At 41.8% G+C, this 23,329-nt stretch overlaps 1 protein-coding gene across 14 annotated transcripts; it reads left to right on the forward strand.

Moving 5' to 3' along the window:
* Positions 1-501: 501 nt before the first annotated feature.
* c2cd5 (C2 calcium dependent domain containing 5) lies at positions 502-23,329 on the forward strand. Of its 14 annotated transcripts, XM_087173378.1 has the most exons (31): positions 503-831; positions 1,306-1,414; positions 1,582-1,668; positions 1,807-1,978; positions 2,069-2,164; positions 2,496-2,651; positions 2,761-2,998; positions 5,478-5,638; positions 6,720-6,944; positions 7,402-7,490; positions 9,548-9,656; positions 13,340-13,454; positions 13,601-13,699; positions 13,817-13,928; positions 14,039-14,118; positions 14,541-14,727; positions 14,892-15,056; positions 15,667-15,711; positions 16,224-16,364; positions 16,449-16,512; positions 16,631-16,692; positions 16,829-16,927; positions 17,083-17,172; positions 17,265-17,343; positions 17,872-17,958; positions 18,058-18,126; positions 18,507-18,539; positions 18,859-18,960; positions 20,188-20,381; positions 20,477-20,623; positions 21,379-23,329. In XM_087173378.1, exons 2-31 carry the CDS (start codon positions 1,325-1,327, stop codon positions 21,502-21,504), a joined length of 3,519 nt encoding a protein of 1,172 aa, XP_087029504.1. In that variant the 5' UTR covers positions 503-831; positions 1,306-1,324; the 3' UTR covers positions 21,505-23,329. The 14 variants fall into 14 exon arrangements, with proteins under 14 accessions (XP_087029503.1, XP_087029504.1, XP_023259677.1 ...); XM_023403909.2 differs by lacking the exon at positions 18,058-18,126 and having other exon boundaries at positions 13,814-13,928; positions 18,859-18,990; XM_087173370.1 differs by lacking the exon at positions 18,058-18,126 and having other exon boundaries at positions 13,814-13,928.

Consider the following 23,329-nt stretch of genomic DNA (forward strand, 5'->3'; position numbering starts at 1 on the left):
TTCCCTGACAGTAAGAAAAATGTAGAAAATCACCAGACTTATCCACTTCTGCCACAATTTAGCTGTTGTTATTAATGTCATAGTGGTATAAAATAATATTTTAATAAAAATGTGACATTAGACCAAAGCCAAACAACTGACCAACGTATACATTACATAACATAACATAGTTAGGCTTATAACACCAAGTGAGTAGTTCAATTTCACCTGCATGATGAACCAGGTTGTTAATGTTGCGCATGTCCAAGACAAACCCTAACATTGCTGCCTTTATGTACTATCGGAAGTCAGTCCTTATTTGAGTGTGTCGCTACTTAAAAGACAGCGGAACAGATAAAAATCAACTTTCAGTTATTGGTATGTACATGTGTATATTTTCAAATCTTTACAGTGGGTATATTTCTTAAAAGGTTTATTTATGTTGTTTTTCCCCAACTGGATGCATAGCAGTGCAAAGTTTAAGTGGAAAGATCGATTTTACGAGGTGCCCTGAAAGCAGCGCGCACTAACCGCTGAAACTCATTCACCGTGGGCTGTATCCTTATCAAGCTAGCCGTTGGCGTTACATGCTAACCAGCTACATGTGTGATGAATTTGTATGTCGGTCTTAACATCACCTGTACAGCTGTAACAGTGTACATTTATTCGTAGTATCAGCTCGTGAACATTTCTAACTGAAAGGACTCTTTCCTGGCTGGTGCAGTGGGAACTAAGGTCTCGTGTTATGGGAGAGACACGGAGGTCAGACGAGCGGTGGGCTGTCAACAATAATGTTCGAGCAAAAGGAGCCTGCTGCCGCTTTGACAGCTGTCTGTTGATATTGTAGCACCGGTAAGGACGATACTGTTTGCACTGGGAATAGCAAGATAATATTATTGTTACATAGGTGGCTGCTTTGCAGTATGATTGTAAAAACATGGCCGATCAGGTAGAGCTAAAGAGATTGTGCCTGCAATGCAGTTAACCTAAGTGGCTTTTCTTGCTAGCCTTGCTTTGCTAACATAATCTGGCTAACTGACAGTCGCTGTCGTGTTCATAAACTGCAGTTCAACGGATAACTTTGAACCGACTCGTTAAGCTATTTCAAGGTAAGCTAGGGGCGATACATGTTAGTTTAGCAAAGAGAAGCTAGCTTTTTAGCCAGGGGAAGGGACTCTTCACACTGTCAGAAACATATGCATGTGTAATGAGGAGTCTCACTTTTCAGTCTTCACTGTTGTCAGTGACAGCAGGGTTAATCACAGTATGTGTTGGTTGAAAAGCCATTGATACATGTATTGTTGTGTTGATATTATTTGTTCACAGATCGACTTAAATTTGAATCATGCCTGGGAAACTAAAGGCCAAGATTGTGGCAGGGCGCCACTTGCCTGTGATGGACCGAGCCAGTGACCTTACTGATGCTTTTGTTGAGGTGAGTGAAGGGGCTTGAACAACAAGGCTCGTTTTCATTAATAAAAACATTCACATCTGCAACAGTTTGTACTTTACATCTGCGTTCAATATGGCTGGTGCATCATTGTTACTCTAAACAGTAAATGATGTATTTCAATGATGTGTCTTGTGCCTTTTATTTTGCAGGTAAAGTTTGGAAACACAACATTCAAAACAGATGTCTGTCCCAAATCTCTCAATCCACAGTGGAACTCAGAATGGTTCAAATTTGAGGTAAAGTCCCTGTGAGCTTCCCTTTAAACTCTGGTAGTATTTTAATGCATCTCAAAATGAATTGCATTTCTAACAGGTGCTTCACTCTTATTTCTTCTCCCTTTTCTCTTTCTTCCCTGTCCTTCTCTTGCTGTCTAGGTTGATGATGAGGACTTGCAGGATGAACCATTGCAGATCACAGTGTTGGACCACGACACATATAGTGCTAATGATGCCATAGGGAAAGTTTACATTGACATTGACCCGCTGCTGTGCAGTGAGGCTGCATCTGTCATCTCTGGCTGGTTTCCCATCTATGATACCATCCACGGTATGACAGTCAACTAATCTGACCATGATAATCACTACATTTAGGTTTATTTCTTATTATAATACCTTTCTTTTTACTATGTACTGTCAGGTATCCGAGGGGAGATCAATGTCCTCGTCAAAGTGGAGCTCTTCAATGATTTGAATCGCTTCAGACAGTCCTCCTGCGGGGTGAAGTTCTTCTGCAGTATGTCTGACTTATCTTCTGCTTCACAGCAATTTTTTACAGTCTTAAAAGACATCATAAGACACAATTTGTTTGCATAAATGTAGATTAGCAGCACATAAGGCAGTTACCTACAAAAAGTGGCATAAAAGATGTTTAATTAGAGGATGTCATAATTTTGATGTTTTGATGTCTGCCAACAGTGTATCTGTAAACAAGCGACTGTCGCTTAAAAATATGTGATTAAAATGGAATAATAGCTGAAGAGAAGGATAGAAGGAGGTTAGAACTATTTTTCCATTTAATTTAAAATCCTTTCACTCTGTGATGTTTGTCTAATTGTAAATGATAGCCACATCCATTCCACGGTGTTACCGGGCAGCGATGGTGCACGGGTTTGTGGAGGAACTTGTGGTGAATGAAGATCCAGAGTACCAGTGGATTGACCGTATTCGAACTCCCAGGGCCTCCAATGAGGCTCGTCAGAGGCTCATCTCTCTTATGTCTGGTAAGAATGCTCACTGTGATCCTCTTTTCATGTTGATGTGGTGGAAGTGGAACTTAACACCGTTCCCTTTTTCTCTTGGTAATGTGGCTCTGTGTTATCTCCTGTTTAGGAGAGCTACAAAGGAAAATAGGGCTTAAAGTACTGGAGATGGGCGGGAATGCCGTGGTGGGGTACTTGCAGTGTTTCGACCTGGAGGGAGAGTCAGGCCTGGTGGTCCGCGCTATAGGTACCGCCTGTACACTGGACAAACTCAGCTCTGGAAGCGCCCCCAACACCAACACACATGTGCACCCTAACACGGCCCCTGCTTCCAATGCCTGCAATTCCCCTTCTAAGGATGGAAAGGAGTGAGTATGAACCCACAACACAAGCATGGACCCAGTCTAATTTTATGTGCAAGTTTCACTGTGAATCTAGTTTGTGAGGATGGGGAAAGATGATCGGTGTGTGCATGAGAGGGAGAGCGTGTGTACGAAATGTACTGTGTGTTAGTCTGTGTATAGTCTTGCAATTACTCCTGTGTGTGTCTCAGTGTCTTTTGATTCCCCTTTGTAGTTTGTGTGTCTATTGTGTCACATGTTTTGCATCATGAAACTAACAGCACACGACAACCTGAGACACACACATGTACAGTACACACACAGTCATCCTCAACCCCCCTCCTCCCTTGTCTGCTCTTTTAGACCGCTCTTGCATGGCTTTCTGCTCTGCCTCTGCATGTTCTAGTGCTGCGTCTTTTAGTGAGTATCTAGCACACATGTGTTCTGCTCAGCCTCTAACAGTGTGTTCCTTCACTTTGTTCTGTTGTCCTCACCCTGGCTATTTAGTGGTTAGTTTGTGATTCCATTCAGATACTGTAAGCTTAACTACAGTTGAGTGCATGTGTGCCTATTATTTGCATTTATACTGTATATCTGTGCATCAGTGTGTGAGAGATTGTGTGTATCAGGGATGTAAACACCATTTGGCGATGACTTTGATTCTGTAATGTCTCCCCTAAATGACCCGTGTGAATTTAATGAGAAAATTATTTATGGTGAGGGTTGGGTCGGTAATGACAGGAAATACACCAGTTATTTACAAAATCATGGCACCAGTTGATGAGTCAGAAGAGCGATGGTGGGTCTGATTATTGAATGCGGCGGCATCTTCATTTTCTTCTTTGTCTCTCCTCCCTCCCCCTGTGATGTGCGATTATGGGGATATTTGGTAGTGTGACTGCAGGGCTCAAAGAAAGTCTTTCTATACATTATGTCATTTTCAATACATATTTTTCTCATCGTGTTTGCTATTTAACTGTTTATTCAGTGAACTAGAGTAACCCTGACTTTTGTAGCTATAGATATAGATTTGTTTTTGATACCTAATTATTTAAAAATGGGTTTTACAATGTAATAAATCCCTAAATAAAGTCTTCAGATCACTTGTTATATCTGATCAATGGTCCAAACCCAAAGATTAGATTTTACAATAACGTGAAACAGGGAAAAAAAAATAATCCATTATCAAAATTGTTGCTGTTTTAATTTTATGTTGTTGTTCATGTATGTGCCTGTTTGGGCGTTTTTTTGTTGTGTTTGCATCCCTGCTGTGTGTGTTTGTGTGAGACTGAGATCTTTAGCTGAGAGCTATGCATGAATTTCCTGCTGCTTTCTCATGGCTTTAAATGAAATAACAGGGGCAAAGAGAGGGCGTAAAAACAAACCCTCTTTTTTTCTGTTCTTTTCCTTTTTTGTCTCCTTTTTCACTCTATTGCAATGTTGTCGTGTTGGTTGTTGTGTGCGTCTCTTTCTTCCTCTCTTGGCTCTCTGGCTACATTTGGATTGGGACGTTGTTCACTTCTTGTGTCCAAAATCGGTCCTCTACGTCTTCCTCTCTCTCTTCGTGCTGATTGGCCCAGGTCTCCCCTTGCCCACGGATGTCGCTCCACCCACAACAGTCCAGTGCATTCGGCCTGCAGCTCCCAGAGACTGTCCCAGAACTTCTCTGTCTCTGTTCCCACACTCATCTTTACTGGTACGCAGAGCCAGGAAAGGAAATAGATACAGGAGAAAGAGAGGAAGTTTGACATACAAAAAGAAGTAGGTGGTGATGTTTTTATAGAACGAGGAAAGTGAATATATATATACCTCCTGGAGTCTGGATAGTTTGTCGTGCTCGTCGTAGCAATAAAGCTATGTTATAGACAGAAGAATCAGTACAAAGACAGAAGGCAGAGCCTTTATACTTTTATCAGAAAAAGCCTGAACGTGTAGACTAGCCTCAGAATCCTCTACCCGTTTTGTTTTTTCAACAATAGGGGGTGTGGTGTCAGGTTCCCAACGGCATCAGTCTGCCTTTTAATTGGGTGTTTGCAATAAAAAGTGTTGAAGGTGTGGCTTTAGCCTTGAGGAAGGGCCTGTGATCTCCCTACAGTCATCTGACCTTTGCTACTCTCTACTGGGACACATGCTTCAGCTCATCATCCTCTGTTGAATCTGACCTTCTTGTGTTTTGCCATGTTGCTTTTCTTTTAGTTTAATGTGTGTGTTTCTTTGTGTTTGTCTAATTTTTTTCTTTGCTTTCCATGCTTGCTTTTTTGTTCCCCAGCCATCCGTAGCACCTCACACACACACACACACGCACACGCACACGCACACACACACACACACACACACACACACACACACACGCCTCACCCAGAGGAAACAAATAACACATTAAAAAGTCAACACTGACCCACTTCCATATATACACATACAAATGCTCAGAGGGTGAGGTGGTGACTGATGTGGGTGTGTGTGTGTGTGTGTGTGTGTGTGTGTGTGTGTCATGTTCTCCTGGCAGGCCGGTATTTGGTGAGGACCTGCCCTCGTTCTCTGGCCCGCCCACCCCTTTCAGAGCCTTTCCCTCCTCCTCCTCCTCCCCTCCCCCCTTCTCTCCCTCCAAGCCATGCAGCCGCCAGTCCTCATCATCAGACACAGACCTCAGTTTGACGCCCAAGACGGGTAAGAACACTTGGCCCTGTCCCTACCTTCCCATTGTCATCCCTCTTTTCTCCTACACCTCATTGTGGTGCTACTCTGGTGGTGGTTTTTGAATTTTTTTTTTTATTTTTATTTTTTTTATTTTATATAATATTTATTTTGCTGTGGCCCATCCTCCCCCTTGTCCTCAGCGGCCTGGTGTGTCTTCCTGTTTCACAGTATTAAAAACAGATTCTAGTTTGTATAAAATGTAGATGTAATAATGTGAAGACACACCAGATCTCTGCATTAGTTCTGTTCCCCTGTTGTTGTGGTCTTTAATTGAAGCACTGTGTCTCATGAGGGGCTGTTGTTCATATAAGGTCACTTCTTCATTAGCAGCTATTATGGTTAATCATTGAGGACAAGGTAAGTTTAGTCAAACTTTGCCCTAAGGAAAACTTGAGCACATTTTAACAGAGGTCAGCATAGATGCCACACAGCCTGAAGAACCTTCCTACCAGAGCCGCTCCCCTGACCCCTCAGGAGGGAACCAGCAGCCCACCTTCTTCCTCCTTGTTTCCACTCCTCTACTTATCTTTTTTTATGTTTTTTCCTCTCTGTCATCTTCTGTTTTCTCCCATTTTTCCTCTCCCCCTCTTTGCTCCCCTGTCCTTCATTTCTTCTGTAGCTCACAGTTTCATTTGCGTTAACTTGACTATGAAAACTTCAGCTTAGACTACCTGCTAATATCAAGCACTGATTCGGTCTCTTTAACCCAAATTGAAAATATGCATACTGCTCTGTGAAGAATTGACAGAGAAAAAAGCTGATTTTTGTTTTTAATTACACTGACAAGGAAAGTGTATATAATGTGGATCCATCATGTCATGTTTGATATTTGATCCAGTAAATAAGATACCGATCCAGCCTACTGGATTGATGCATCCCTACTTTGCAAACCTCATTTCTGTACGCTTGTGTCCACTTTTTCCTTGTCACATTCTTTCATCCCTCTTTGGTTTTTGGTGCTTCTGCCCACTCTCCTCATTACTCTGTCTGTCCATTCTCAATATGTCTGTTTTTCTCTATGCACGCTCCATGTGTTTTCTCTGCTGGATAGAGGAGCCCCAGCCAGTGAGATGCAGGCCTGGGATCTTCCTCTGCCCCAGCTCCCCCACCCTCTCCACAGACAGTCTGTCCCTTCCTGGTTCTGGCTCAGTGGGCTGTGGTCATGGCACTGCCCCCAGAGCCACCACCCCACCCCCTCCCTCCTCCATCCACTCAGACTTTGCCTTGCTGAGAAAGAGCGTGTCCTTCACTGAGGACCTGCTGCTGGCAGCCTCCGGTATAGTAGGACTGCTGTGTGTCATCAAGTAACAGAACCTTATAATAGTGTAGCGTTGGCATCTCTCTTGTGGAGCGAGGTCAACAGCAGGATTTTTTCAACTTGACTGCTGTTATCAGAAACATTAACTCAACATGCATGGTATAACTGCCCAGATTCCATTGTGAAAAAACACTTCTGACTGATTCCCCTTCTGCAGCATGTGGTTTCATGTGTTTGTTAGATGTCCTCAGTCTTTACTCCAGGTTCAGTATTTGTCTGAATAAGAGAAAAGGTATAAAGTAAGCTAGTTTTAGGATGAGGATTGTGCATCTCAGTCTAAGGTGTTGTGCGCAGTTCCAGCAATTGCTTTCGTTTGTTTTGCCATAATAACAAAGATACTACAATGTAAGGATCAACTTTGACCTGTGTGTGTTAGAAGTGACGAAACTAAAACCACACTCTCCTCTGTGATCAGGAATGGGCAGCGGGGGCAGCGCCGGGAAGGAGGCAGGGCCTCTGAAGACCCTTCTCAGACAACAGACGCAGACAGCTCTGGAACAGAGGGTAGGGTGATGCGCTCACACACGCTCATACACGTATTTACCGACTCACTGTACGTGTAGACATTTGAGACTGAAATCCACAGCAAAATTCAAGTAAAAAAGTTATGGTGTCACTCAAGTTCACATGCCGTTTAGTTTAGGGTTGGGCCTTGCTTGACTAGCCGCTTTACTGAAATGAAACACAGAAGAAACAAATAAAAAACGGTTTTATTAATAAATACAGTACAATACAGCTGATGCTTTGACATGCAGTTTGCATTGCCTGCCAGCCTCAGATGTCTGCACACAGGGCACACAGAGCTTTTTTTTGTGAAAGATTGCTAATGTACACTGGTGAGGTGTTAAGTGTTCAATGGGGAGTGGGTCTGTGTAAGAGCAAGTAATGTTCCCTTTCTTTGTCCTCTTGACCACTTGTGCTACTCAGGGAACGTCCTCCTCTGGGTTATTGTTAAACGCCAGGGTACGTCCCATCAGTGTGACTCTCTCTCTCTCTCTCCACCTTTCCCCTAACACCCTGAACAGCTGATCGCCACCACCCAGTCTGAATCAACTCCTAACCCGTCCCCCCTCTGCTGTTTGTAGATCTCAGAGAGGCAGGCTGGGTTGAGCAACGATGCATATTTGTGTGTCCTTGTGTTTGCTTGGTACCCTCCGCACTCTTTAAAAGATTCACAGACACGTTGGGTGGAGGGCTGGAGGCTAGGAGTTGTGTTCCCTTCAGGTTTGAGGGGCGTGTGACTGTGCGTGTGTGTGCGCCTTCTGGATATCATTTCGAACACCTCCCTCCTTTCTGCCTTCTTTTCCTGAGTCTGATTTTGGTTTCCTGTGTCAACAATGGGAATGAGCACGCTCACCTCATCACCTCATTCTTGCCTCCTTGCTCTGAGTGGGAGGAGCTGTCAGTCAAATTAGTCGCTCTATCTACCTTCCTGGAGTACTGGACAAGAAAGCAACTAGTGGTAGTCCCACCTGATTTCTGCCCACGAAAGCCATTCATCACATATGCCTGCATGATTGGTAATCACAACATCCTTCCAGTTTTCTGGTGATCGCTTCAAAATAGAGTGAATACCAAAATGCTAACAAGGCAGTCCAACTATTTCTAGCTTCTCTTGTGAGTGAGTGCATGGATTTGCATCACATTATTTGACTGGAGGCAGAGGACCAGCTGTCCTGTTAGGGAGAAGCATGTAAAATAGAGTCTTGATCCTCAGCCAGGAACTAGTGTGTCTGTCTGTCTGTTTGTCTGTCTGTGTGTGTGTGTGTGCCCTCCACTTTCAAATCCAAACCTAATGAATGCATTTATATAGATTTGAAAGGATTGAATAAATCACTAAGTTAGTGATTTAAAAAAAATCCAAGCTTTCTCAATCACTTCCAGATCTATTTGAAATGCTCTAAAGTCTACAAGTGTAGGCTGGAACGGAGCAAGTGGGGATTCCTTGGGGGGTAAACCTTGCATGGGGATACACCATCACACTCAGTCCTTGCTGCATGTTGGCACATAACACTGTTATCGCCCATGTCTACACACGAGTTAAGATACAGTATGTAGTGTTTGGGACTTTGGAAACACAGGCATTGATTTAATCACTCAATATACACAGAGACATGACAAAATCTAAAGTCTGATGGCCAGTTTTAATATTTTTGATATATTCTTCCCTGTAGACACTCTTAAGATTTTCAATTTTTTGTTTTAAGTGTAATTATCTGTAAAGGGTCACTGAAAAACTTGATCTGATATGTACAAAAAAAAATAAATTCATTTTTGTTTTTTGTATGTACATAAAGTGGTTGTTTGTCAGTCTTTTAAAGAAATATCACAAAAAAAATATTTTTTTTAAACCTATATTACTCAAAGCTAGTCAAAACAGTACATTTGAACATAGACAACAGGATATTATATACATGAAATCATGTAAAAAAATAAAATTACATATATTAAAATGTTCTAAACATGGAGCAGTCACTAAATATTATTAGCAAAAATACACAGGAAAAGTACAGAGTGTGTTTTCCTCAACTCTAAGTGACCAATTTGTTTTGTATCTGCAGGAGTTTCCCTTCTTCACTCTGACGTCTTTCCCACCTGGTTTTCTGGTCCATGTTGGTGGAGTGGTCAGCGCTCGCTCCGTCAAGCTACTGGACCGCATACACAACCCTGGTGAGTGCAGCACACAGAAACACACAATGTCCTAATGTAGCTCGTCCCATGTCCTGTCAAACGATATGAGTGAGTCCTCCATCGCCCTACAGTATTGTGTGAGTGTCTGATTTTGTTGCAAGTGGCTGTTAGTTAATGCTGCCCATTATCCTCTTGTGAACAGTTTTCCTGTGTATGGTCCTAGTCCCAGTCTGTTTGACTGTGCAGAGAAAGTATGTTAAAAGACTCAAGTTATGTACGAGTCCTAAAGCAGGTGAAAGCTGTTCCTGGTCACGCTAATAGGCTGCAGCTTTGTAGCATATTGATGGCAATAAAGTTAGGATAGGATCATCACATGTTTCAAAGTATTTTATGGATAGGGGCAACTTTCACCTCGTGGTTCAACTGACTGACTGACTGAGTGTGTGTGTGTGTGTGTGTGTGTGTGTGTGTATATGTATGAGTGTGTGTATGTGTATGCGCTGGTCGCTGTGTTTTTGTGTGCTGTGGTGCTGCCCCCCTGGAGATGAGGTGCAGTAGTAGTGCATGGCTCCAGTCTGTTGCCTGCTGCTTCTGTTGTGTGATGTTGTTGGCTGCAGGTGGCGCTATGTTGAGGTACTGTGGTGTTTTATATGCCTCTGCTCTGCTGCCTTAAGTTTTCAAATAGGCTTCTAATCTGTGCTGAAATCCTAATGTTTTCTTGTATTATGCAGACTTTTAAAATTAGATTTATATTAATGACAATCAGATATTTGCTCACTAGGCGAGCACCTGCCTATCGAAGGTGTTTGACTATCCATTTAGCAGCCTTAGTGATTTGCTCTTTGCTTGGTTTAAAGGTCTTTGACTAATCTGAATCAAGAACGTCTGAGAATTTAGGAAAAAGGGGAGTGGTGATGATTGTTGGCTGGGTTAGGATAAGCAGGGTTCTTTTCAGAGGTGGACAGGTAAACCAAAATAAGCTACCTAAAAATGATTTTACTAAACAACAACAATTTTTGGCATGCAATGATTAAACCTATAGTATTCCTGTCTGTACTATTGAAAACAACATAGGTTTCCCTGATCCAAATTGCAAGGTTGAACATGGAAACCATTCTGAAGAGAGCCCTGTTCACTGTTATTATGACTAGACTATATCAACCAAAGATCAAAATTAAAGATGTCCTGTGGAGTTTTTGACCACAAGTAGCCGTATAGATCAGTGTTTTTACATGTGGGTTCCTGTTTTGTTTGTATTGTGCATGAGGACACATGTGTAAGCGAGCATGTGGGTGATGCAATACATGCTCTGCTGATTTGTTCTCTCCGTTACGCCGATCAACAATTATTGGCGATAACATGCAACAATTTGTAATGTTAATACTGCAAATATTATTTGCAAATGTTTTACGACAAAGGATTGTTAGCTTAGAAAAGTAAGAAAAAAAATCTCTTTACATATAAACTCCACAGGACACCTTTTTAGAGAGAATACCTAGAGTTAGACTGCTACTGCATGTTCCTTTTTTGTATTATATAGCTTCTCTTCTCCTTAAGTCTTCTTAAAATTTTGGCTAGATCTGTAGCTTTTTCTCATCTCTCTTCTTCTCTTTTCCTGGTCAGTCTTCTTTTCTTTTTAAGATTGTTTTAGTAAGCTTGAATTTAGTTTGTCTTTGCATAGTGACTGTGAAGTGCTGTCCGTCATTGTGTAGTGACTGTGGAGTGCTGCTGTTGTGCTGTGCTTGTTTGTTAGACTGTCTTCTTCTTTTCTTTTTCTCTCTTTTCTGTACTAACGGTGTGTTCTGGCCCAGCCTTGGGTAACACGCGCTCATACAAACTGCTAGACTGGAATAGTGTCACTGCAGGTATTTCCCCCCTTTTACTGCTCTCACCCACAGAAGTGATGGCAGCTCAGTGAAGTTAAACCTCTGTCTTCTCTCACAACACTGAATTTAAACAAGTAAAAATCTGTGATACGACGAAATGCAATGGCAATATAGACATCCTATTCTATTCTGTTTCAACCACGATAGACCAGGCTAATTATCCACAATCAAATTTAACATTAGCCTGAAACCTGATGAATTCAGTGAGCTGCCATTCTCCTCTCTAATCTGTGTGAGTGTGTGCTGAGCTGAGTTGAGCATGCGCTGCGTCCCCACCCCACCCCATCCAGCCTGGCCTGGCTATCCCCCACCCAGCTCATCCTACTGCACAGAAGAGCTGCAGCTCTTCCCTAACGTTGTCCCCAGCACTGTTTCTAACGCTTCCTGAATCAGCATCATGGTCAAACCTGTCTAGACCAGAGGAGGTTTAGGAGGTTTACTCTGTGACAGAGAGCCACTGACTGGGCATGTGCATCCCTAACTCACTGGGCCGTATTCATACTGAGAGGGAGAGAGAGAGAAGGAGGGATGGATGGATGGATGGAAGACAGGTTGATTGGATGGGTGGCAGTTGAGGAAAATTAAAAGTGGATTTGGGATGTATGATGGGGATGGAAGAAACGAGGTGAGCTTGGGGAATGGAGGAAGTATGAAAGGACTCAGTATTTTCTCATTTAAAAACTACATTAGGTTTCATGGACTCTGGTGAATGAATATGGCCCTTCTCTGCCCATGAGCGTGCACATGGTCATGAGCGTGCACGTTAGTGAGCCTGTGCCTGTGTGACATGCTGCTTCTGATTTAAAGGAACCCACCTTGTGGGCCTGATGCCTGACCATCAGTTATTATTCTTCATCTCTTCAGTTTGATCTCCCATTCTGTTCCCCTTCATTCATTCCTCTCCCCTGTCTCACCTAGTAGCCACATTTCTCTCTCTTTCCGAGGCTCTGTCAGCATGTGGCCCTCCCAGGGAGTCATTGGGTGCAGCTCAATACTCTAATGCAGCTTCCGTCACATGTTCAGTGAGAACTACCAAATGAGTGATATTAAACTCAGCAAAGATTAGGCTCTTCTGAACAAAGTTGATAGAGCAAAGGTGGTATTAGAGCAAAGCCTCATGAGACTATTGAAACACACCCATGGTTTAGCCTAAGAATGATGAAGGCTCAATCCCTTTGAATTTAAAACCTTTTAGGTTTTAACCAGGTTAGGAAACATTATTTACACATCAAGCACACTGTCTTCTATGTAATTCCTCTATTACCAGCCAGCAAGATTTTCTTTCTATACCACTGCAGCCAAAACATACCCAGTGGCTGGTGGTGGTATTTCTCCCCTGTGTCCTTTCTGTTAGTGCGGCTGACTGAAAGGAGACATAGAGAAGAGAGAGACTATAAGTTTTTAGATAATGTGCACTTAATGTCACTCACAGCTAACCTAAACCATTAGCTTTGCCTTCATCATCAAACTCCAACTCTCATGAATCATTATAATTGTCACTTTGTTTTACAGAATGATAGTTGGTTTTGGCTTGCTTTGACACACCATTTAATTTAAATCATCAGAAAATACCAATTGTACTGTTTGATGTCTGTTTATTTTCTGGTAAGTCAAAGCAGTCAGCTTAGACAACAGATTAGATACAGAGTTGTCTAGTTTCCTGTTTGCTTGTTTGCACTTGTCAAGGCAGTCTTTTTTTTTTTTTTTTTTTTTTAAAAGTTGGTTAAATTTAGTGTTAAGACAGACTTAAGTGTTAAGTGAAGTTTTGATGGATTATTCAGCCAGTTTAGAAACGGTTTTTGAAAGCTTTTTGATTCAGAGTTTGGTGTTTTGCAGATGAGCCAGAGACTCGCGATGCCTGGTGGGAAGAGATTCGCCAGGAGATCAAATCTCATGCCAAAGCTCTCGGATGCCATGCTGTCGTGGGGTACAGCGAGAGCACGAGCATCTGGTATGTAGTAGTAAATACATACATGGAGAAATATCTACCCTCTTATCCCTCTTTTCCCCTGCATTTCTGCAACCAATTTGCTATTTGTCTTTAACACACAAGGTTTCACGTCCTGTTCTCACCTTCTTCACTTCCTCTCAACACAGTGAGGAGGTGTGTATCCTGTCAGCATCAGGCACAGCAGCCATCCTGAATCCTCGATACATGCGTGAAGGCTGCCTGGATATCGGAAGCACCGATCACAGGTTGTTTTTGTCTGTACCTCTTTTAAGTAACTTGACATAAATTCTTGACAGTTTACGTCAGTACATCTTGGATCGAGTCATGGAGGCTAATACCAGATGGTGTGTGTTGTTTAGCAGGTTTGAGGAGCCGTCTCCCCCAAGCTGTGGTTTCTGTCACATCCCGTATGATGAGCTCAACATGCCATTTCCCGCCCAGCTCACGTACTGTTACCACTGCAGACGACAAAAGGTCTCAAATATATTTCTTTGCTTATATTGAGACATGCTAAAAATACAGTATCTTTTGGTTTTCTGAAAAAGGTATGAATTATCTATTACAATTGTTATGTGTTTTTCAAGGTTCCTGATGTGCTATTCACAACAATCGATATGCCACAAGAAGCAGCTGTCACAGGGAAAGGCTGCCTTATCCAGGCCAGGTAAAACACCTCACAGTTAAATTGCCCCAAACCTGTTTAAAATGACTGCTAACACAAAGGAGAGAGATATACCAAATAAAGTGAAATCACAAGCGCTTTGCTTCACATATAAACAATAGAAGAGATCATAAAGAAATCTAGCTCTAACTTGAAAGCCAGATATTTTAAATAACGCTTATTACGCATTATTTATACAGTATAAGTAAAATTTTGTCTAGTGAACTGTAAAGCACAGGGAATATTAGTTATTATATAATTATTACCTAAAGGTAAGTTAAGTCATTCTGATTCAGGATTCATCGTTTATCTGATCATTTTCCCCAGTGGCAATGTGTAAGCTGAACAACACACCTCCCAAAATGGAGCCTTACATCAAAGACATTGATAAAAGGGAGTTAAAGCCAGTGTTTATTGTCTCCTAGACTGTGTCGTCTGAAGAAGAAGGCCCAGGGTGAAGTTAATGCGACGGCCATCTCCAACCTGCTGCCTTTTATGGAGTACGAGCTGCACACTCAGCTGATGAACAAACTGAAGCTGCGGAGCATGAACGCCCTGTTTGGCCTACACATACAGATCAGTGTTGGCGAGAACATGCTCCTGGGTCTGGCTGTATGTACATTTTAGATTAACAGCTTAATCAGCCATACATATGTTTTTTTTGGAGTATGGTCCTTAAAGTGTGTGTGTGTGTGTGTGTGTTTGTGTGTGTGTGTGTGTGTGTGTGTGTGCGTGCGCGTGCGCGTGCGCGTGTGTGCGTGTGCGCGCGCGCTCAGTCTGCTACAGGAGTGTACCTGACAGCACTACCGGGACCAGGGGGTATTCAGATAGCAGGGAAGACTCCCGGCGACCTGAGCAATGAGCACCACATCCTCACCATCCAGAAAAGGATCAACGACACCATAGCCAAGAACAAAGAGCTCTATCAAATAAACCCTCCGGTGAGCCACACGACACATGTATTGTGTACACGTTTTGGGATGAAGTCGGCAAATCCTCCCTTTATTGTGCCGGGTTTTCACTGCAAAATAGATCCTTACAATGCTTCATCTCAACACCACAGTGGTCAGGGATGTCATTTGGGAAGGTATGACTCCTTTTAGCCCACAACCCTACAAGTCAGTGTGAAACCTTTTTAACACAAAAGTAAATAGAAAGCTTTGGGGGCCTGTTTCAACCAAAATGTTTTATAGTTTTGTTCAAATGTCTTAGTGTTTACTCTGATAATACTTGTAATATCATTCACTTACCTGTTTGTTACGTAAGCAAATAAGCCCAATAGGAACAAAATTTCCACAAAATGTATTATTTGGGCTTGGATTAAATACTTTAATTTGTACACATAAAGTGTTATATCAAGGTTTATTTTACAATATAAACATAGTGGTTATTTTACACAAAGAGATACATTCCATGGTGAACTGTTTCCATCTTTTTGGGTATAATCCTCTCTGTTCCAGTGTTAAAGTCCTGTAATCATACATTATATATTCTCTGTTCTTTGTGGATCATGATAAACTTACCCCTCTTGTCTCTCTCTGGTCATTGAAGAAATTATTTGCCCTGGACCCTGAGGTGTTCTGCGGCATAAACATGGTACTGAGCACGCCAACTTTTTGCTGTGAGACACAGCAAAGCATGACAAATATTTCACTCTATTAATCGCAATACTACACCACCCTTTACCATAACCGTGTAACAGCTCTTAACTGGGGACGTTTGGGAGCAGGATGATGTGTAATCCACTCCAGAGTCACCTTTCAAAGGCAAACCACTGTAGATTCATTGTATTTGTGTCAATGTATTTGTATATCCTGCCCATTCACTCTCTCACCTGTGTATTTTTTATGCTGTGTGTGTGCGTGTATGTGTTTGCACCACTCCTTACTCTTTCAGATTCATACTCAAATTAACACAAGCCATGTGTGTGTAATGGTGCAGTTGACTGGGTACTTGAGTGAGTGTGAGCATGTGGTGTGTTATTAACATAGTCCTTCCACTAGCTGTACAGTTTGGACAGATGTGAGATGCAGAAGTGGGCTGCTGTGGTGGTCTGGGGTTCACCTTGACATCCCGTCTGCTGAGGCCTTGTGTCCCTTTGCTTGCAGGAACTGACGGAGGAAGTGGTGGGTTCTCCGATCCCTGAACCGAGGCAACGATCCAGACTTTTGCGCTCCCACTCGGAGAGCTCAGATGAGCTGTCAGAACTGGACCTCTCCCATGGCAAGAAGGATGCCTTTGTCCTGGAGGTGTGTATCTATAAGAATAGATTATATATTTGTATGCACCTTTTTTTGACATACAAGTGTAACTGTTTGCTGTCTTCTCTATAGATTGATGACACTGATGCTGTGGAGGACATCCACTCCCTTCTCACTGACGCCTCTCCGCCCACAGGTATGTGCCATCTGCCCACTCCACAGCAATTAAAGTACATCACTGCACATGATCAGTTATTTATCTCCAACAAATGTTGGCATTTTTCTGCTTCATCATCCCTTTTTCATGTCTCCAGGTTTCTACAGCTGCAACACTGAGCTCATGCCTGGGATTTACAACTGGACTTCAGGAGTGCAGGTCACGCTTAACAGTATTGCTTCCTTCACAAATTTCATCTTCACCACCTGTAAATTGAATTATTCTATTTAGAGGCCATCTACATTTTCGTTAGTTTCAGTTAGTTTATGTGATGTGTTTGTGTTACTGTTTACAGATGTTTACATCGGTGAGGGTCTTTAGGTTGAGTAATGCTAATCTTACAAACCAAGGCTTGAACAAGATCTTCACTGACCTATGCGAGAATCTGCTGAAGGTGAGGAACCCTTATTGATCAATAAGTCATTACACCATATGTGGTACCAAGCTGATCCTTTGTAAAGGACACAGTGACTTAGTTGTGTGCATACTGTACTATGGTACTTGCAGTGGTTGTGTTTTACAATCTACAATTCATCATGTTTGTTTCAGAGTTTTTACTTCAAGTTGCGCTCTATGATCCCCTGCTGTCTTTGTCATCTCAACTTCACTGTAGCAGTGCCAGAAGAAGAACTCATACAGGTGACAAGTCTCAGACCACCACTCATCCATGACATTACTCACAGAACAGAACACAATATTTACTTCGATACCGCTTTTTGTTTGCCTCCCAGGTCGCGGTAACAGCAGTTGCCATGACATTTGACAAGGACCAGACTCAGGAGAAGCCAGCAGACAAGCCTACGACCAAAGGTCTGACTGCTTAAGGTTATTTGGAGGTGTTGGTGAAATACATAAATAAATATATATATATAATATGATAATTTTTACAAAGCTCTGCTCTCAGATACAGGGAGGGACATCTTTGACAAAACCTCCACATGTATATGCGAAATCCTAACCATATTATAGTTTGAAACTTTCCGGTTCATAGATATTCATATACAGCCAATGTGTCTGTAGGAACATGAAGTTAAATGTAATAGGAGTTGAAAATAATGTGTTTTCCTTGTTGCTAGTTAAGTTGGTGATGTGTAAATTACAAAACGTATAATTAGACAAGCAATCTACTGTATCTTAGGACTATTTTAAAGCTATATCTCTGAGGGGAGCTGTTTCTTGATCCAATAGTCATGCAGTAACTGAGCCAAGATGGCTAATGTCAGTATTCACCAAACATTGAAGCTGCATTCATAAACATAAAAAGGTTTTAAACTGCTTGACTCACTAGTGAAGACAAGACATGAAAAGCACCTGGTCATTGTGTGTGTATCATTTCAGGGTGCAGTGAGACTGAAGAGCAGCTGCAGTTTCCCTTGGAGTTGTGTGCAGACTCATCCAACACTCAGCCATCATCCAAAATCTCAGGTAACCTTTAACCATTTTTTTTTTAAATTTCATTCCTGGCCTCCTCCTCTGCCCTGCTTCACTAACAGGCATTACCCATCTCCTCCACTAACACTTCAGGTACAGTCTCTTTACTCACCCCAGCTGCAAAACTCTGCCAAAATCAGCTGGTTATGGTTCGTTCAGCAGGTAAATAAACAGTGATGTGGCGTAGCCCAGTGTGTTCAGTTCTGCTGTGAACCTAGATGACAGTATGATGTTTTCTAGATGAGATGTCAAACTCCTACAGCATTGTAGCGTACCTTCCATTCAAATGAATTGAACACAGTATCAAGGACAGCAAGTACGGAATATAGGTGGAACATTTTGACGTTCAGAACATTTAGATTTGGGACGGTGGTTAAAGCTTCGAAAAACTCTTGCTTGGTTTGGTACAGGGCAGAATTGACTGAACTCTCCTCGGTTTCTGTCAAGTGCAGAGGTAGACTTTGACGTTGTGTGTGTGTGTGTGTGTGTGTGTGTGTGTGTGTGTGTGTGTGTGTGTGTGTGTGTGTGTGTGTGTGTGACAGGTGTCCCAGAGAGTACTAACGTCTCACCCAGAGGTAAGCCCCCTTTACATCCACCATCTCCCTGTACCCCACTTCCCTGCTACCAAAACTACTACACTGCCCTGTTTTTGACGTTTCATCCTTTTGTCTCGGACAGAGTTATCCTGCACCGCTCCCAAACCTCATCCACTTTTGTTCTTTTCTGTTCTTCTGTTTGTTTCTTTGTGTCCTGTTTTGTTTGTTTTTTGTTTGTTTTTTTTTGTTTTTTTCTCTCTTGTTGTCATTATTGTTGTTGTTGCGTATGTTTGGCTGTGGTGTGTGTGCGTGCGTGTGCGTGTGTGTGTGTGTGTGTGTACGTATGTGTTCTCTCCAGCTGCCTCCGTTGATTACGGTTCCTTTGCAGACAGATGCAGCACCTGGCTAGAGCTGCTTAGGCTGAAAGCTCACACCATAAGACGAGGATCAGTTAAGACAAGTAGGAGGACACAGTCTCTAGCACACTCTGGTGATCATACCCACAAATACAGAACACAAGATCACAAGCAATCCCACGCAGCCACACACACACACACACACACACACACAAGCTTGCATACACTCACACCCCTCCATGCATGCCGCTGGGGGGCGGAGCATCGTAAATCAAGCACCAGCTTTTTAGCTAGAGTGTGAAAGTTTAAGCCCCGCCCCTCAGAGGGATCCACAATCAGCAGCTTGGCTTTGAAACGCCTGTAGCCATGGTAACAGCAAAGTACAGGGAAGTGATTTTTTTTTTCTTTGTGTGCAGCCTTTTTTCCAAATGCACTTGACTAGATCTGTGAAGGTTAGATTATTTTGCAGCAATTTGATGACAATTACTGATTGTGCTCTGCATTTGCATTCCTGAATCTGAAGAAAACACCACATGATTTAAAAAAATGTAAAAATGCTAAAACTTCTTATGTCTGAATCCTACAAGTTCGATCACATGTGATGTTCTTAAGATCATGGTAGGGTGGGGGACGATGCTTTTCTGCAAGTACTGGTATTATTTTCAGTCCTGTGCACAGTAAGTGAACTACAGTCTAATGTGTGGCTCTGAAGGTTCCTGGTTTGATGGATGTAAGCCACATCAGGTAAATTTGCAGTAAGACAATGAAGCATCTTTCACACTCTGGCTCATATATCTGTGTCCAGCTGAGCTCATAGCTGTCTCTGTCCGTCTCCATTTCCCAAGCCTCTTTCACAAATGCACCCAGATAAAAATATTCTCTCATGTACTGCAATTACTGTATTCACACACATCAACTTACACAGCTGTGCCCAGGTCTGTCTGTCTGTCTGCAGACACTGTGTAACTGTGTTTGCCTCAACTGCATGACATGCATGGCAGCGTGTGCGTTCCAAATGATTGTCTTTGCACCTCACATCCACACCACTGCATGTAAATTCACACATGTATCTAACACACACAAACAACTGACTTACTCACATATAAGTGCACACACATGTGGTACTCCTGCTGTGAAAACGCTAACAGGATTGCATTTTTGCACGTACATTCCACATTCACATTTCTTTCTGCTTCAGAGTTCATATCTGCTTTTAATTTTTCCACTATTTTTGAGTATTTTCTGGTATCTCCATTTCCCTTTGTCTTTTGTTCCCTCCCCTCCTCTTGTCTCCTCCTCTGGACCTCTCCCTGCTCTCTCTGTACCTGCAGTCTCATCTTTGGAGCACTGCAGTCCGCTGCCTGAGGGACGGTCCCGCTCACTGCGCTCCAATCGCTCGTTCGGGGGGAGTTCAGTCACCGTGGTGAAGATGACGCCGCTCTCCTTCCTCCCCGGGACACGCATCATTAAGTACCTTGGGATAATCAACATGTTTTTTATCAGAGAGACAACATCATTGCGGGAGGTATGACCAACATGACCACAGAAAGTCGGTGTACTTTCACCTTATGCAGAATGTAGACATACCTGTACACATGAACTTGTGTTTGTCCTCTGCAGGAAGGTGGTGTTAGTGGCTTCCTGCATTCATTCATAGCAGAGGTGTTCGCGATGGTTCGAGCGCATGTAGCAGCCCTCGGTGGTAATGCAGTAGTGTCCTACAGCATGAAAGAGTGTGTGTTAATGGAAAATCCAAACAAGAACCAGGTATTCTCAAACACTTGCACAGTATAAACACACACACTTGAAGTATTTTGCAGTTAATCTGCATTTATACTTAAAAGCATAATTAATTATATTTTTGATCCTCAGACCTGACAGTTATTAATAATAGCAATAAACTTTATTTATATAGCACCTTTCATAACATGACACGTAGCTCAAAGTGCTTTACAATAAGAGATATTAAAAAAAAAAAAAAAACAGGACATATTAAGGCATAAAGATCCTGAGAAAGTAAGAAGAAGTACGTTCATAGAGGAATAAAAGAAATCCCAAAGAAAAGTTGAATTTATTAAAATAAGATTTGAAGATTTGAGCTGATTCTTCAAAATATCAATAGAAGCTGCTTGTCTAATATTTGGTGGGAGTATGTTCCAAATCTTGGGTTCATAACTACAGAAGGCCGATTCTCTGTACTTTCTGTGATTTAATTGTGGCATATTTAGCAAGCAAGCATTAAGCCACCTAAGCAGATGGTTTGGAACATACTTGTAATCTGAAAGATTTGAAGGTGCTGGACCATTTTTGGCTTTAAAAACAAGTAAAAGAAGTTTTATTTTATTTTTAATCTGTCCTTAACGTTACAAGTAGCCAATGCAATGATGCTAACATTGGTATAATATGTTCTCTTTTCCTAGTTGTGATTAAGATTCTTGCTACTGACTTTTGTGTGAGTCGCAGCCATATTTTGGGTAAACCTTGTGGTGCTTGTGTTTTAATGTTGTCTACTCCTCCTCTAGGCTCAGTGTCTCATCAATGTGAGTGGTGATGCCGTCATCTGTGTCAAGGAAACAGACCAGGAGCCCATGCCCTCAACAACAAACATTGGACAGACCTGTAGCAGTGGAGCCGATGGGGCTACATGACAGTGAAACACAGAGACTCATTTTGTCTGCAGGGCACACAATTTGAGTGAACACACTCTCCGAGTCTAGCCGTCCAAGTATGAGTCATTTATGTCTGCCTTAAAACTCTATAAAAGATCCAAAGGTGTGGACACAGGTAATAAAGCAAGTACTCACACAATCTCAAAAACATGAAGTGTGTATTGAGATAGGAGAGCAGGATGTTTCTCTTTTTGTTTTTCTATGTTTAAAGACACCATTTGTGCATAAGATACTGATGTAGCTCTTTAAGAATTAGGTAATCTGAGAGTATTTCAAAACTTTTTGTTAAAACAACAGCCACAGGACCCATCTGCATCTAAATTATGCCTATGCATTACAGCTGTCCATATTGGGGTTGCCCAAAGCTACAGTATATTGGCCATCTCCTTGTGTTTGGGCATGAATGAAACAGGAGGCAGCTATGACTAATATGTCCTTCCACAGATCACAGGATTCATTAAATGGCTATGCCAAAAGGGACACAGTTGTATGATTAAAATGTAGTCAGATTCTCCCTCAGTGTTAGGCTCTGTTTCGAATAACATGCAGATTAAAAGACTATCAGTCCATTTCAAAGTTGACGGATAAAGGATGTGTCAAGCAGGACAAGTATTTTAATGTCAACATGACTTCGTCAAAATACAAAATTCAGCCTTGAATATAAATTTTAAAGCTAAAATCCAAACAACCAAGGTAAACCTGTGATGCCATTTTGTTATAATCATGTAAGAATTAATTGTCCTGTTTTATGTCTAAATTAGATTTTGTATTGATTTTGTTGATTGATAAACTTCCTAATTACTGTCACAGTATTGCTAATTTGCAGTATCTTATAGATAATTAAATTTCTAGGGAAGTGTCAAATAATGATGCCCAAGATTACAGCCTTGTTTTTATTTCTGGTAGTTACTCAAGTTACACACATCTATAACAAACAGGCAACGATTACAGGCATTATACGCGCATATTTTTGTAGAGTGAGAATTTTCCTTTTACAACAGCCATTACTATGTATTCCAGTAACTATTTTATAAATTAAAAACTTTTTTTTATTGCTTAATGGCAAAATGGAAAAAAACGAGTGGGATAATGTGTATGCCTTTTTTATTCACTTTCATGTGGGCTGGGGATGGTGTAATGTCTGATGAGTATAAATGGAACAGACATCCAGTCTTAGTTATATACTGTGGCCCTTTAGGGGTCTAACGACTAAACTGGGGTCTAAAGTCTTTGAAATCCTTTTGACTGAATTACATCTTTACTGGTGTATGATGAGGCACTTATCGCTTCTCTTGCAGCTCCAGGATCAGTTCCTCTTCTTGATGCGTCTTTCTGTCAGTGTCAAATGTCACATCCCTTTGCCAAGCCTCATCACTGTTGCTTTGGCATTCATGTTCCAAATAATAGTCCTGCTACTGATCTGTCCATCTCCGACATTGATGTCCAATGCTGGAAAAGAAAGCATCTTCTGGTGTAGGTGCCACCTGAAAATAAACTGTGTAAATGTTCTCTAAAATCAGATTTTAGTATTTTTGTAACATAAAATTTATGAAACCTACTGCTCATTTTGCTTGTGCAATGAATTCCTGATGTTTTGACTCACTGTGTCAGAGAATTAGTGGTACTCTAATCTGTTTGTGTGATCAGCAGTTTGTGATCAGTTTCTTATATTTGTGTCTGAAACTTGAATGTACATACTTAGATGCTTTTGCTTTCTGACTAGCAGCATGCAGACCCACTTTTTATTGCCATGAATCTGTATGCTCGCCTGGTAAGTCTTGCACAATAAACTCAGTCAAACCAA

The sequence above is a fragment of the Seriola lalandi genome, unplaced genomic scaffold, assembly GCF_002814215.2.
Source record: "Seriola lalandi dorsalis isolate HSWRI2012SDOR001 ecotype SW California unplaced genomic scaffold, Sedor1 jcf7180002054188, whole genome shotgun sequence".
NCBI classification, from domain to species: domain Eukaryota; kingdom Metazoa; phylum Chordata; class Actinopteri; order Carangiformes; family Carangidae; genus Seriola; species Seriola lalandi.